General features: G+C 59.2%; 4 protein-coding genes across 4 annotated transcripts; 2 read left to right on the forward strand and 2 right to left on the reverse strand.

Moving 5' to 3' along the window:
* Positions 1-1,148: 1,148 nt before the first annotated feature.
* Positions 1,149-3,152, reverse strand: LY79DRAFT_488277 (uncharacterized protein; the record flags this gene model as incomplete). Its single annotated transcript, XM_060553305.1, has 3 exons — positions 1,149-1,575; positions 1,720-2,235; positions 2,563-3,152. Coding segments are annotated over 3 exons (1,533 nt in total), but the record flags the coding sequence as incomplete, so codon positions are not given.
* A 4,431-nt stretch (positions 3,153-7,583) lies between these two features.
* LY79DRAFT_552078 (uncharacterized protein) lies at positions 7,584-8,480 on the forward strand. The gene has a single exon (XM_060557692.1). It carries the CDS (start codon positions 7,909-7,911, stop codon positions 8,425-8,427), a length of 519 nt encoding a protein of 172 aa, XP_060414793.1. The 5' UTR covers positions 7,584-7,908; the 3' UTR covers positions 8,428-8,480.
* Positions 8,481-11,796: 3,316 nt separating this feature from the next.
* Positions 11,797-13,330, forward strand: LY79DRAFT_552082 (uncharacterized protein). The gene has a single exon (XM_060557693.1). It carries the CDS (start codon positions 12,254-12,256, stop codon positions 13,016-13,018), a length of 765 nt encoding a protein of 254 aa, XP_060414794.1. The 5' UTR covers positions 11,797-12,253; the 3' UTR covers positions 13,019-13,330.
* Positions 13,331-14,526: 1,196 nt separating this feature from the next.
* LY79DRAFT_579325 (SNO glutamine amidotransferase) lies at positions 14,527-15,592 on the reverse strand (the record flags this gene model as incomplete). The annotated part of the gene is made up of 2 exons (XM_060560019.1): positions 14,527-15,043; positions 15,327-15,592. 2 exons carry the CDS (start codon positions 15,590-15,592, stop codon positions 14,527-14,529), a joined length of 783 nt encoding a protein of 260 aa, XP_060414795.1.
* Between the last annotated feature and the right edge of the window lie 46 nt (positions 15,593-15,638).

Genomic DNA, 15,638 nt, shown 5'->3' on the forward strand with positions numbered 1-15,638 from the left:
AAACCAGGAAGAGCACTGGCGGCAGACGTGGGCTGGAGAACGATCACGGTGCCAAGGTCGTCAGCGCCAGTAGGCAGAACCGTCGTCGTCGTCGGAACCAGGCCGCTGTAAGTGCCGGTGATGGTGGCGAACGAGAAGATTCGGGAAGCCCTTGGAACATACACCACAGTCTGCTCAGGCTCACCCAAGGAACCGGTAGGAATAATAGAAGTAGACGTGACGGATCCATCGTACGTGCTGGTGAGAATGTTGGGAAGCGCACCTGCGTCTGTGGGACTTGGTACATACACGACAGTCTGCCCGGGTTCCCCTAGAGAACCAGTAGGGATGACGGAAGTAAACGTAACAGATCCTCCATATGTGCTGGTCAGTACGTTGGGCAGCGCTGCCGACGGGGTTGCAATCGCACCCGTGGGGCTTGGAACAAACACCACCGTCTGTCCAGGTTCGCCCAAAGAGCCGGTGGAAATAACAGAAGTCAACGTGACAGATCCTCCGTATGTACTGGTCAAGACGTTGGCCAGCGCTGCTGACGGCGACGCCGCCGCACCAGTCTGGCTCGGGACGAAGACGATCGTCTGTTCGGATTGTCCCAGAGGTCCGCTCGGGATAATAGAAGTCAACGTGACTGAGCCTCCATAGGTACTGGTCAAGACGTCGAGAAGTGCTGCTGATGGCGACACCACAGCACCAGTCTGACTCGGGACGAAAACGACCGTCTGTTCGGGCTGTCCTAGGGGTCCGCTCGGGATAATAGAAGTCAACGTGACTGAGCCTCCGTATGTGCTGGTCAAGACGTTGGGAAGCGCTGCTGACGGCGACACCACAGCACCAGTCTGGCTTGGCACGAAGACGACTGTCTGTTCAGGCTGTCCCAGGGGGCCACTCGGGATAATAGAAGTCAATGTGACTGAGCCTCCGTATGTGCTGGTCAAGATATTCTGTAAAGCCGGAGTAGCAGAAGGGCTTGGGACAAAGACAACTGTCTGTTCAGGCTGTCCCAGGGGGCCGCTCGGGATGACAGAAGTCAACGTGACTGAGCCTCCATAGGTACTGGTCAAGATATTCTGTAAAGCTGGAGTAGCAGAAGGGCTCGGGACGAAAACGACAGTCTGTTCAGGCTGTCCCAGGGGGCCGCTCGAGATGACAGAAGTCAACGTGACTGAGCCTCCATAGGTACTGGTCAAGACATTCTGTAAAGCTGGAGTAGCAGAAGAGCTCGGGACGAAAACGACAGTCTGTTCAGGCTGTCCCAGGGGGCCGCTCGGGATGACAGAAGTCAACGTGACTGAACCTCCGTAGGTACTGGTCAAGACATTCTGTAAAGCCGGAGTAGCAGAAGGGCTCGGAACATAGATGATCGTTGCACCAGGCTGGCCAAGGAGCCCCGTTGATAAGACGGAGGTGGAAGTGACGGAGCCGTCGTAGAAGCTCGTGAACAAACCGCCCACATTGTTGGCGGCGGTGGAAGAGGGCGCCGCGTTGTTGGTAGGGATGTAGACAATCGTAGCTCCCGATCCGCCCGCCGATCCGGAAGGCAAAGTGGAAGTGAGCGTGACTGAGCCATCATAGAAGCTCGTGAACAACCCACCAGCAGGCAAGTCAGTGATTGTCGCAGTCGGATCAACCGTGCTGCTAGGGACGTAGATGACGGTGAAACCAGGCTGACCCGAGGGGCCGGTGGGAACAACGGACGTCAACGTGACCGAGCCACCGTACGTGCTCGTGTAGAGGCCGGCAGCCAACGCCGAGGCGGTTTCAGAGGGCGTCGCCCCGGTGGCCGCGCTGGCAGAGCTTGGGAGCAGAACAACGACGGTTGTTACGTCGTTCGCGTTGACCGGGGCCAGTGTGCTCGTCAACGGGACCAGACCAGAGTACGTGGATACCAGAGTCGTGAGTAGGCTGTTCCCGACAGGGGCCGGGGAAATGATACTGCTAGGAACATAGACCACGGCGGTTGCGGGGTCCCCGGGGCGACCCGGCGACGTGATGGCCGTCGATACGACGGATCCGCCGTATGTCGACGTGACCGTGACAATACTGGCGCTTGGGGTAATGGCGGGAGACGCCGGCACGTTGCTCGGGACGAAAACCACAACAGTGCCGGTTGCATCGTTGCCGGAGGGCAGCAGAGTCTGGAACGAGGTGACAGAGCCCCCGTAGATGGAGGTGAGAGTCGCGAAAGCCGCAGACGGGTCGACGGCCGGGCTTGTGACGACCGATGCGCCAGCGGAACTGCTAGGGACCAGGACAACAAGGGTACCTTGAGTATCTGACCCTGAAGGAAGAATGGTCGAGGTCGAGACGACTGAGCCCCCATAAGTTGAGGTAACAATCGCCAAAGCCGCAGATGGAGCGCTAGCCGGGCTCGTGACGGACGACACGCCGGCTCCAGCGGAACTGCTTGGAACCAGAACGACAAGAGTACCTTGAGTATCCGATCCCGAGGGGAGAATGGTCGAGGTCGAAACGACAGAGCCCCCATAGGTGGAGGTAACAATTGCCAAAGCTGCAGATGGAGCGCTGCCCGGGCCCGTAACGCCTGTTGGGCTCGCAGCAGACGATACTCCGGCGTTGGCAGAACTGCTTGGGACCAGGACGACAAGGGTACCCTGAGTGGCTCCCGGGGAGAGGAGCGTCGAGGTCGAAGTCACCGAGCCTCCGTAGGTGCTGATGAGCGTCGCAAAGCCGGCATTTGCTGCCGAGGTCACGGCAGGCCCAGCGGTCGTGACAGCGGTAGATCCATCAGTTGATGCCGAACCAGACCCATCAGTCGAGCTTGGTACCAAGACGATGACGGTGCCCTGGGTGTCAGTTCCAGTGGGAGCAATGGTCGTGGTCGTCGGAGTAGAGCCGGAGTAAGTGCTGATAAGCGTGGCGAACGCTGCGGACGAGGCCGGGGCAGGCGTTGTCGTGGCTACTGAGCTGGGCAAAATGTCGGAGGAAGTCGAAGTTGCCGACACGGCGTCGAAGGGTGTGTAGTAGATAACCATGCCGATGATCTCCGTGCCGCTGAGCGAGGGTGAGGTCGTCGTGGAAAAGCCAGCCGCCGAGTGACCGGTGGTCCTGGAGACGAACCGTGCGAATCTTGGATGGGCCACAAACACGGTTCCAACAGACTGGGTTCCTGTAGGGAAGACGGTCGATGTGCTTGCTCCCGTGGAGTCCCAGAAAGAGGTCGTCGTGACGAAGCTCGCGGCGTTGGGAGCAGGGGTCGTTGAAGCAGATGCCGTGGGTGTCTGGACGATGACGATGCCGACTGATGCTGTGCCTGTGGGAAACAACGTCGTCGTCTGGGTTCCAACGCCATCATAGCCGGTGGAAACTGTGATGAACTGGGTGACGGATGGGGCCGGTGCAGAACCCTGGGCTGATGAGATGCCTGCCTGGGTAGGAACCTCGACTACGACAACACCAAGAGCCTCGGTGCCGCTCTGGGGCAGCGTAGTCGTGCGAGTAGCGGCGCCAGAGTACGGCGATGTGACTGTGATGTAGCCCGTGATGGACGGCGCCACGGCGCCAGGATCCGTGGGAGTCTGGACGAGAACGAGACCGACGCTGTTGGTCCCCGTTGGCAGAACGGTAGTGGTCTGCGTTCCAACACCCCCGTAACCGGTAGAGACGGTGATGAAGGAAAAGGCAGGGGCTGTCGGAGCGCTGGTGGGCGTGACGGGGTCTGACTGAGGCGTCTGGACAATGACGGCACCAACGGTGCTCGTTCCCGAAGGGAAGATGGTGACGGTGGTTGGCACCGAGCCCGTGTAGCCCACGGTGGTGGTAACGAAAGCCACACCAGACGTAGGGAACGGCGTCTGGACAAGAACCGTCGTAGGATCTCCGCTGACAGCTGGTGCCAAAGTCGTCGTCGCCAATGCGGAACCGAAGAAGCCCGTGGTGCGGGTGACGACGGAAGCCGCAGCGACGGCGGCAGAGGGATCTTGGACAATGACCGTCGCCACACCGTTGGGATCGGTGCTCGCGGGCGGGAGAGTGAAGGTGGCAGGCACTGATCCAGGAATGGTGGTAGTGACAAACGACGTCGCCGAGACGGTGTTGCTCTGACCAGAGGAGAAAGGCGTCTCGATCAGAATCGTGCCCGTGGGGTTTCCGTTGCTCGGCGGGATGGTCACGGTGTTGATAGTAGAGCCGGGGTAGCCCACCGTCAAGGTGACGAACTGAGCAGAGGACGACGTTGGCGGGATCACGTTGGACGCAATAGGCGTAAGAACAACCAGGGTTGTCGGGTCACCAGCCGCCGAGGGCGTGAGGGTGAGTGTGGATGTCGCAGAACCGGCGTAGCCACTCGTCAAGACGACCTGGTTAAGCAGGGCGCTAGATGCGCCAGCTCCCACCGTCGGCGTCTGGACGAGAACGTCACCGACCGTCTGCAGTCCAGTCGGTGCCAGCGTAGTCGTACGCGTAATGCTTCCACCATAGCCCTCCGTGCGGGTAAGAGCGGGAACAGCACCGGCGGCGGCAGAACCGGTCGGGGTCTGGATCAGGACGGTGCCAATACTCTCAGTACCAGTAGGGAAGATGGTCGTCGTCGTAGGCACCGAGCCTGAGTATCCGGTGGTGACGATGTTGAAGCCGATGGAGAACTGGGACTGGGATTGGGTAACGGCGGCCTCTTGAACAACCACACTGCCCGGGTTGGTGCCCGCCGGGGGGACCGTGACGGTAGTAGGCACGGAGCCGGTCCCGGTAATCGTTGTGAGAACATAGCCACTGGGAACCTGGGGTTGGGCTGTGGCAGGTTGTTGAACAACCACAATGCCGGGGTTGGTGCCCGACGGGGGAATCGTGACAGTGGTGGGCACAGAGCCGGTTCCAGCAACTGTTGTAAGTATAAACCCACTAGGAACTTGGACCTGTCCTTGAGCCTGGTTCGTGGCAGGTTGTTGAACAATCACACTGCCCGGATTAGATCCAGATGGCGGGATTGTGACAGTAGCAGGCACAGAGCCAGTTCCAACAACTGTTGTGAGAACAAAACCACTGGGAACTTGGACCTGTCCTTGAGCCTGGTTCGTGGCAGGTTGTTGAACAATTACACTTCCAGGGTTGGTGCCTGACGGCGGGATCGTGAGAGTAGTAGGCACTGAGCCGGTTGCAGCAACTGTAGTCAGGACATATCCACTAGGCACTTGAACCTGTCCTTGAGCCTGAGTCGTGGCAGGTTGTTGAACAATTACACTTCCAGGGTTAGATCCAGATGGCGGGATCGTAACTGTGGCAGGAACAGAATTAGTGCCAACAACTGTCGTGAGAACAAAGCCACTAGGAACTTGGACCTGTCCCTGGGCCTGGGTTGTAGCAGGCTGCTGGACGATAACTCTGCCTGGGTTGGATCCAGATGGTGGGATCGTGACAGTAGTAGGGACGGAGCCGGTTCCAGCAACTGTCGTGAGAATAAATCCACTAGGAACTTGGACTTGTGGCAGGCCTGTGGCAGGCTGCTGCACAATGACACTGCCCGGGTTGCTGCCCGATGGCGGGATCGTGACAGTAGTAGGGACAGAACCAGTTCCAGTAATTGTAGTTAAGACAAATCCACTAGGAACTTGAACTTGTGGCTGGCCTGTGGCAGGCTGTTGCACAATCACACTACCTGGATTAGACCCAGAAGGCGGAATCGTAACCGTGGCAGGAATAGAGCCAGTTCCAACAACCGTCGTGAGAACGAAGCCGCTTGGCACTTGGGCCTGGGGCTGAGTAACGGCAGGTTGCTGGACAACGACGCTGCCCGGGTTGGTGCCAGACGGAGGAATGGTCACCGTGGTTGGCACGGAACCAGTGCCAACGACTGTCGTGAGGACAAAGCCGCTTGGCACTTGGGCCTGGGCTTGGGTAACGGCAGGTTGCTGGACAATGACGCTGCCCGGGTTGCTGCCAGACGGCGGAACAGTCACCGTGGTTGGCACGGAACCGGTGCCAACGACTGTCGTTAGGACAAAGCCGCTCGGAACGCTGGGGGCAGCTGTGGCTGCCGGTCCCGTCGTCGGGGTCTGGATCAGCACGATGCCGGCGGAGTTGGGGTCAGTGGGCAGGATCGTAGAAGTCGCCGCCACGGGGCCTCCGGTGGTGATTGTAACAAAGATGATGTTGGGCGCCGCGCCCGCGCCAGCGGCAGGGGTTGGCTGGACTGCACCTCCGGAGAAGAAGGGCGTCTGGACGACAACGGTACCAACCGTGTCGGTTCCGGTGGGCTGGAGCGTGATAGTGGTCGGCGCGGCCCCGGTGAAACCCTGTTGGATCGTGGTGAAGTCGCTCGCCGTAGCCGAGGGCGGTCCCGCGGGGGTCGGGAAGGGGGTCTGGACGACCACAATGCTGGAGCCGCCTCCGGAGGGCTGCACGGTGACGGTGGTGGGAGCTGTTCCGGTGAAGCCGACGGTGGTGGTCCGGAGGATGTTGACCTGGGCCGTCGGTGTCTGAACCAGCACGATGCCAAGGGAGTTGGATCCCGTCGGCGGCAGAGTCGTCGTCGTCGGGACGGTTCCGGAGTAGCCCTGCACAACGGTTGTGAATTGAGCAGCGTTCGGAGCGCCAGCCAAACCGGTGGTAGGCGTCTGGATAACCACGATGCCCACAGAGTTGGTGCCGGTCGGGAGGAAAGTCTGCGTGGTCGCCACCGGCCCTCCTTGTGTCACGGTGATGGCGGACAGGCCCAGGCCCGGGTTGGCGCTGGGGAAGATGCCAACCCCCGGTATGCTGATGCTTGTGGGTGGGATGTTGACGATTGGAAGGCCGCCGGGTGTGTTGCTGTTGATGTTGATGTTAGGGTTTGCCCCGCGGTTAGTATCGCCTCCTGATGGCGAAGGCGTGAAGAGGGAAGACGGGACCTGTACGAGTACCGTTCCTACAGTGTTAGTACCTGTTAGCAGCAAGACATTGGTTAGTGGGGAGTCTCCCGAGAAGGGAGCGGTGACCGTCGTGAACGGCACTCCGGGGGGGAGAGTGAGTTGAGGGGCAGCTGCTGGGTTAGTAGGAGTGAGGATCACGACGGTACCAGGGCTATTAGAATCGGCCGGCGGAACCGTGAAGGTGGTCGGGACCGGACCGCCAAAGCCGGACTGTATCGTTGTGAAAGCGCCGGCCGCCCCGGGTGCCGGGTTCGGCTGTACACCGCTGCTGCCGCCACTCTGTTGCGGGACTGCCGGGCCAGGAGCTGGATTCTGCTGTCCCGGAAGTTGAGTCTGCTGTCCTGGGACTGGATTCTGCTGTCCCGGAACTTGAGTCTGCTGTCCTGGGACTTGAGACTGCTGTCCCGGAGCTGGGTTCTGCTGTCCCGGAACTGGGCTCTGCTGGCCCGGAGCTGGGTTCTGCTGTCCTGGAGCTAAAGGAGAGGCACCGGCCGGCTGAGTCGCTAGAGGGTTAGAGAGCACCACGACGGTGCCCACGGTGTCCGTTCCCGCAGGAGGGAGAGTCAGAGTGGTGGGCGTTGCACCTGCAAATGACCCAGTGAGAGTGGTGAACGACCCTGGCAAAGCACCCTGGGCAGGGTTTGTTGCAGCCAAGCCAGCAGGGTCTGGCGTCAACACCAAGACCGCAGGGGCGCCTCCAGCACTGTTGGTGGGCTGGATAGTCACCGTCGTGATCTGCGATCCTGGGAAGCCGGCTGTGATGGTGTTGGCGGGCTGGGCAGCAGCCGGTCCGGCCGGTCCAGCACCGCCGGCGCCGGCTGGTTGAGTTGCCAGAGGGTTGGAGAGCACCACGACGGTGCCCACCGTATCCGTTCCCGCAGGAGGGAGAGTCAAAGTGGTGGGCGTTGCACCTGCAAATGACCCAGTGAGAGTGGTGAACGACCCTGGCAAAGCACCCTGGGCAGGGTTCGTCGCAGCCAAGCCAGCAGGGTTCGGCGTCAACACCAAGACCGCAGGGGCGCCTCCAGCGCCGTCGGTGGGCTGGATGGTCACTGTTGTGATCTGCGATCCTGGGAAACCGGCTGTGATGGTGTTGGCGGGCTGGGCAGCAGCCGGTCCGGCACCACCGGCGCCAGCAGGGTCAGCGCCAGCAGGGCCATCTCCAGCAGGTGGGTTCGTGGGGGTCAATACCAAGACCCGGCCGAGTGACTGGGCTCCGGATGGTGGCAAGGTGATGGTGGTGGGCACAGATCCGGAGAATCCGCTGGTGAGTCGCGGAAGGGCGCCTTGGGGCGCCGGGTTAACACCCGGTGCACCTGGTGCACCAGGGGCGTTGGTGGCCTGGTTGGCCGGGCTGCCGGCAGGGTTAACGGCCGGGTTTGTGCCGGCAGGGTTAACAGCCGGGTTTGTGCCGGCCGGGTTGACGGCAGGATCGGGAACTGGGTTCGGAGCCGGAGAGGCCGCCGGAGGTGCAGCGGGAGCTCCACCAGCACCACCGCCGGCAGCCGAGTTGAAGCCGACGGGCAGCTGCTCGACGACGGTGGCAACCGAGTTGCCTCCCTGAGTCGGCAGCGTCACAGTCAGAGGATTCGCCCCGCCGAACTCGCCTTGGATAAGCACACGGTTGGCCGACAGGACAGGAGGCTGGCTCGTCGCCGGGTCGTCTCCGCCCAGGCCCGGGGCAACGAGAACGAAACCGGTCTGTTGGGCCGCGGGGTCATTGCCGAACGGCGGCAAAGTCGCGGTCGCGCCGCTGCCGGGTACAGCCTGCGCGGTCAGTGTGCTGAAGACCTGCGGCCGGACCGCCTGAGACGGGGTTTGGACGATGACGGTTCCCAGGGTCGGGCTGCCGGCGGGCACAACCGTCAGGGTGACCGGGACGGTTCCCGTGTTTCCGTCCGTGGTGATGGTCGTGAACGGGCCGGTGAAGCTGGTGGCGGCGGGCTGGACGATAACACGGCCGGTCTGCTCGGTGCCGGTAGGAGGAATAGTCAGCGTGACGGGAGTATCTCTGTTGTTGCCGCCGGCTGTGATCGTGCTGAGGGGACCGGCGAATTGTGCAGAACCGGCCGGGCCGGACGTCTGGACGACCACGAAGCCGACACTGCCAGAAGTAGGAAGAACAGTAAAGGTTCCCGCCTGGCCGTTCGCGTTGCCGACGGTGATGGTCTGCAGCCTGGCAGGGAAGGCCTGGGCTCCGGAAGCCTGGATGATCTGCAGTCCTTGCCCGCCGCTGGCCGTCTGCCGCTCGGCGGGCATGGTGATGGTGTCGGGATTCACGCCGGCGTTGCCGAAGACGGTGATGGTGTTCCCGGGCCCGGTTACCGTGATGGAGAAACTGTCGAAAGTCTGTTGATAGACTGTGGCTCGAGAATTGGCCGAGTCCACGACGGTAAAGTTCCTGGGCACCCCTTGAGCACCACCGATCTGGACTGTTGTCGCCGGTCCGGTGAACTGTTGCGGGAACGAGCCGGCACTGGGGCCTGCTGGAGGGGTAGTCAAACGGATCGAGGCCGGACTGGCGCCTGGGATTCCGCCATTGAACGTGGCCGCCGGCGATCCGACATTACCAGCAGCCGTGGGCCCTGTAGAACCGAAAGGGGTGTAGACCAAGTACGTCCCGATGCCACCCGGGGCCGTGGGGGAAACTGTGATTGTGCTCGCCACAGAGCCAGAATGGCCACCCCTGGTGATGGTCACGTAGGCGTTGGGAGAGGAGGAGACTTGTTGCAGGATTCTAGTCCCTGGTCAGCATGCGAGCTTCTTCTGCCTGGATAGTGGGAACAACTTGTGGTGGTGGACGGGGCGGCTTACCTAGTGGCCTGGGAAGTCGTGGTTCCCAGCTTGTCGATTTCGGTGACCAGTGTCACGGGTGCATTGGTGATTGTGAGTGTGATGCCGTCGCCAAGCACCAAGGTGGTGTTGACAGGCAGGTAGGCGCTGATGTATATGGGCTGCTTGATGATCAACTGCACCGGCTGCACTTCAACGGACGTGATGCCGGCAGGGCAGACGGGGTTGTCTGGGAACTGAGGCAGCGCGGCTGCGAGCCAGGACTGGCCGGCGGCGGCCAGCAGGCTCAACGCCGGGACGAACCTCATGATGAAGGCCGGCTGCGCGATGCCAGCACGATAGTCTCGAGGCCGTCCTAGACACCAGGGCTGGGAGGCCTGACGGCAGCAATCGGCTTGCTCTCGGGTGTACAGGTCTTGCTTTGTTGCGTAGTCAAGATATGATGTTTCTATACTTTCTTCCTTCTCGATGGGAAGATGTAATGGTTGTCTGTGAAAAGCTAATGGTCGCTACTTCTCATGCGATTGCATCTCTTGGGGATGTTCGGGAAGCGCCACTGGTCCAACGGTGGACAAGAAACAGAGAGGAGATAAGAAGGCCAACGATGTCTTGTCTTCAAGTATACGGGCGCCTCGAGGCCGATATTTACCAAGACTCGATACGACCACGATGCTTGTGGCCTTTTTCTTCTCGATTTAGAAGGGGAAAAGGTACTGTACTATGCTTTTCTCGTTGCCGTGAGACTGTTTCGTCCCTGTCGAGCGGAATGACTTATATCGGTGTGGAATGTCGCTCTTGTGCAACTATTGGAGGAGGAGGAGGAGGAGGAGGAGGAGAAGGAGGAGTAAGAAGAAGAAGATCCGGTGGGCTTACACCAAGTTGAATTACAACGCCTTGCCCGACGGATATCTTGAGTTGAGATTGTTCCCAGCTTTCCGGTACTTACGAGGTGCAAAAGGAGGGGATATTAGAGCTATAGGAGGCGAGAGAGAGAGAGCGAGGCCGAGAGGGAGGGCATCCCGTGGCGAAAGTGTATGACGGCCCGAGGAAGTGGTCGACCATGCCACCCGGGGACAACAGAGTTCTCCATATCGCAAGCAGGGAAAACGATGACTTGCTGTTTCCATGGTTTCCCCGTTTGATTGCCGGTTCTAGCCATGGCTCCTCGTTCCGACGAACGATGTGTGCCTCTCGGGAGGATAGATCTAAGACAATTCCGTCAACGAAGAGCTCGTCTGTCGTTCCGGGAGCAGCGACGGAATGCTCCGGTATTGCCAAGACCAATACGAGGTAGGAATCCCCCCTCAATGCTGACAATCCCATTGTTGTCGCCCGTCGAGGTTGGCGGTCGATGGGGGCGGAGGCATCTACAGATGTGCCTCTGCCGCTGCCGCTGCCAACACCAAGGAAACTCTGGCAGAAAATGGCGCGCACCTGCGGTTGGGGTGACAACAGCCGTCCCTCGCCCTAGGCACTTCATGATGTCCGACTCCGAGGAGAAGAGAAGGATGCTGGTGGTTCCTCTGCTTTCCGGGTTAGTCACACTCGCTAGCTGTTGACATGTCTTGGATTAGCTGCGTCTTCTCTTACGAATGCGTTACCGGGAATAACTTCACAGTTCGATGACCGGGTCGACGCAGTGCCGTTCAAGGGGAGCTGAGGCCAATCTTGGACAGAAACGTCGAAGCATCTCGTGTAGTTGATCTGTCACTGGCGACGGATCATCTCGTCCACCCTCCCTCGGCTGTTAGGCCCATCTGGAGGCTTCGACGCCACGGCCGGAAACGAACACAAGCGGGTGGGTTGGTCGAGCGGGTGATGCTCGATGCCGAGTGTCTCGCGCCGGTCGAGCAAAGTCTGCTACTAGCATGTTTAGCTCCACAAACACACTCACTACCTAGCTACGGGAATGACGGACCATCTTTTGACTATAGTTGCTAGTGCGCAGAGTCATCGAGCGAGACGCTGGTTGGTCAGTCAGGCTAAGACATGACACACACACACACCCATGGACTCTAGACTCAGCCCTTTGAGATCAATAGAACCATTCTGATGGAGCTTTGGCTCAGCGCCTTTCCCGATCGAAGCTGTTGGGATCCAGTTGACTACGGTAACATACAAGCGCCCCCCCCCCCCCTCCTCCGGGGCAGTCGAGGCGACCCTACCGGGCTGCCATGTCACTATCTGCACCCGGAAGGGGGCTCCGAGAGAGGCTATGCCTTTGAGGCTTCATTCAGACGTTATTACGGTTGCAGATTTACAAAATCTTGACCAGTTTGCTTTCGGGTTTGGCCCCCCTCGGCCCACTCCTCATCGCCGTTCGAGCCCGGCCTTGGCGGCCTTTGTGGCTTCCGGCCGCTACGTAGAGATTTTCACGCTCACCCGTTTGTGGACAAAAGAGTTGACGCCCTTTGTGACATTATGTCCGGAGATGGACGGACGTCATATTGCATGGACGTCTTGGCGGCCGTCTCTAAAGAGGCATATACGATACCGGGCCGAACCTCCTCGAGAATGTCCTGATATAGGGTTTGTCCGCATTCCATCTCCCCTGGCTGCATCTGAGCAAACCACCCCTCCCTTCACCTCGCCCAAATATGCATCCTTACATCTTTGCATTCGCTGCCGTTATGTCAGGCGCAAAGGTCCAGCGGAGACAAGACAGTTGTTCCTCCACCATCACGCTAGCCACTCTCTCGGTCACCACGGTAGAACCGATCTCGATCTACATCTTGCCCGGCCAACTCGCCCCCACGGGGGCCACAAACGATGACGAGCCCATCACCATCGTCTATCAAACCGTGTATGCCACCTTCTGCCCCGACTGTCCGCAGGGCTTGCAGCCACAGACATATACCGTTACGCAAACCTGCACCGGCAACCTCGCTTCATGCCGGCCAGTCGGGAATGTCTTGCCTCAGGGCTTCACAACGACGCAGGCCACTTGCAGCAACTGCCCGACCCCCTTCAGCGCAGTCCTGACTGTCCCGGCTGTCCCGACTGTCCCGGCTGTCGCCGACCCGGCCGACGTCGTCGTTACCGAGACAGTCCTCCAAACCGTCAGCGAGCCCGGTCTGACCACCACCCGCGCCGTCGTCCGAACTTACACAACCGCGCCCGCCGTGCCCTCGACCGCGCCCTCATTATCTTCCATCAGCTACAACGGACGCGTTCAGACCTTTGACGTAGGGAACTTTGCCGATGGCGCCACCGCGCCCGCCACGGTTTTCGTGACGGAGGAGAAGACCGCGACTGCGACCGCGACCGTGACCGTCAAGGGAGCGGGACGGCGTGTCTCCTCGGACAGGATGTTGGTGTTTGGCATGAGCGCCCTTGTTCTTTTGTTGCTTTCTTCTTCATGAGCGTCATTGGAAGATTGGAGCTTGATGGAGGCTTCAAAATAGTACAGACGAAAAATCTCGCGAGCGTGGTAGTTTGGGGTGTTATCGGTTATCTTTGGGCCCAGGTTGCATACACCTGTTTCCCCAACAGGCCTTTCAGGCTCATCTCAATGTTTTCCTTTTACACATTTGATGCATGAATATCTCCCAAGTTCCAGCATATAAGAGTATCTGGAACAGTATCATATACGGGGGGTGGGGGGCTCGGAAGAAAGAATATCAGAATATCATGCAAAGTTGTAGTTAGACAGAGTCTTTTAAAATTACGGTCACAACGCTTCGTCATCCCGCCCATCGTGAGATTCTTCATCGGTTGGTGGTTAGTTTTTACGCTCTGCTCTCTATATTCTGACGACGCTTATTGTCTTTCCCCCTAGCGCTATCCTCTCCAAGCATACAGCCATGCAGGCGTGACTATTTACTGAATGTAGTTGATTGATGATGATCAAGACCCCAATTATGAATTCTTTCCCACTGAGAGCTGCCTATCCCAACCCCTCAACGATGACACCGGTGTCTAAAGGACCCTGAGAACAACCACGTTATGGGCTTGGGGAGGGGGGGGGGGAGTGGTGACCCCTCCCCTCAGCCTCTTCGGATACTTCCCGCATCAAGCACTCTTTTGAGCCAGATGGCAGATCTAAGCCAGCAAGGCTTCGGTGTGAGACATCGTCCAAGGTATCTTCATCATGGGCCGGAGTCTCACGCTTGCCATCATGGCTTTGCCTTGCACGCGCACATGACGTGTGTCAAGATCTGAGATCTGGATCTGATGAAACGAAAGACGATATCTTGCCTCATGAGGATCTGAAATGCGATACACTCTTTCACCACGTCAATATCGTCGCCACGCCTTCTTTGTGTCGACGGCTTCGCCAAGCCAGGCGATCACTTGACGAGTCCGTCATATCTAATGTCTAATTCTTCTCTATCGGCCCGTGGAGAGCATCTGTCTGTCTATGTAGTGGTATTGATGACATCCATAAAGAATTCCCTAGAAGTTTCCCCCGTACCTCTGGTCGTTCCCATAGGCCACGTCCTAGTCCCTCTCTCTCTCTCTCTCTCTCTCTTCCTAGTTTGAATGCGAGACAACGTGACGAAGCCCCCCCCCCTTAGTTCCGAGGACAAAGCAGACAATACGGACCGTATGCATCCCAGCCCGTTGCGACTGGCACCAACATCTGCGACTCATCTCCCGGTGGCGTACCTGCGCGATGCAAGATTTGTAAAAAACCCTGTTATTTCCGCCACCGCTGATGCCACTTTCCAACTGTTGCCGCCAGAGCGGACAAATGGGGCGGCATGCCACACACACACACACACACACCTCACCCAGCGTCGCTGCAGGAAGGATCACGCCTTACATTGGTGCGTGGCTCTTCATCGATGGCTCTGCGGCTGTGGCTTGGCCTGGTTTGCTTCTACGATGAGTCATGATATCATCGTATGGGAATCGTAATGTCCGCAACTCATGCAGATGATGCCGACGTCGATGCCACCGACCGAAGCACCTGTTTCAGCCACCACGCGTGAATGCGGATGTCGTCGGTCAGCTCGGGGTGGAAGCTCGTGGCGAAGATGTTGTCCTGCCTCACGGCAACGATGTCGCCGACCGCGTCGTCGGCCGTGCTCTGGCTGACGCCCTCGGCGGCCATCGTCCTGCGCCCGGGGAGGACGGCCAGCACTCGGACCGAGGAGGGCGCCGCTGACCCGGTCGTCGTGAGGATCTCCTCGACGATCGGCGCGCGGATGAAGACGCCGGGGTAGGGCGCAGGAGCCGTCTTCTCGGCGCCCCCGTCATCTTGCGACAGGAACGGCAGTTCGAGATCGGCGACGAAGCTCTCGATCTGCCTGCCGAAGTGGTTGCGCTGAACGCGCACGCCGAGGCCCCCGATGAGCTCCTGGCCGCCCTTCTTGGTGGCGTTGGCTTCATCGGCGAGCAGGATGGCGCCTGCGCATGTACCCCATACCGGCTTGCGTTTGACTCTGGAGCGGCAGAAACGGATTAGATCTTGTCTCATACGTTGATCAAATCAAGGCAAAAAAAAAGCCGTCGAGTTGGGGACAAAAATTGGTTGCTGTTAACAACTGGTGGGAAACATTCGGCTGGAATGCTCTCCCCACACCTCCTTTTCGCATTTTTTTTTCTTTTTTTTCTCTTTTTTTTTCTTTCTTTTTTTCTCCTTTTTTTCTCTTCTTCTTTTGTTCATTTCTTCTTTTCTCAAATGACATCATGAACAGACAAGATTCGACGGGCCCATATACTCACTTGACGAATTCCCTCAGGGGTTCCATCAGCCCGGACTGCGTCGCGACAAACGAGATGGTGGTGCTCTCTCCGCCCGGAATGATGAGGGCGTCACAACGACGGAGCTCTGCGTCGGTGCGGACCTCGATGGCTGCGATGTCGGCATTCGGGCTCGGCGTCGTCGGCGACTGGGCCGTCGCAAGCCAGGCGGCGGCCTTCCTCGTGAGCTGGACATGCTCTTGGAAGCCGCCTTGGAGCGCCAGTACGCCAACGGTGACGGTGGACATGGCGTTCAAGAATCGATGTTGTCGAAGATGATGCGCAGAGAGTGTT

The sequence above is a fragment of the Colletotrichum navitas genome (assembly GCF_030913465.1).
Source record: "Colletotrichum navitas strain CBS 125086 chromosome Unknown LY79scaffold_25, whole genome shotgun sequence".
NCBI classification, from domain to species: Eukaryota; Fungi; Ascomycota; class Sordariomycetes; order Glomerellales; family Glomerellaceae; genus Colletotrichum; species Colletotrichum navitas.

What these genes read in the sequence shown, in the direction of transcription:
- LY79DRAFT_552078 (XM_060557692.1), top strand. Translation starts at nt 7,909, where the DNA reads ATGGTCACTGTTGTGATCTGCGATCCTGGGAAACCGGCTGTGATGGTG.
- LY79DRAFT_552082 (XM_060557693.1), top strand. Translation starts at nt 12,254, where the DNA reads ATGCATCCTTACATCTTTGCATTCGCTGCCGTTATGTCAGGCGCAAAG.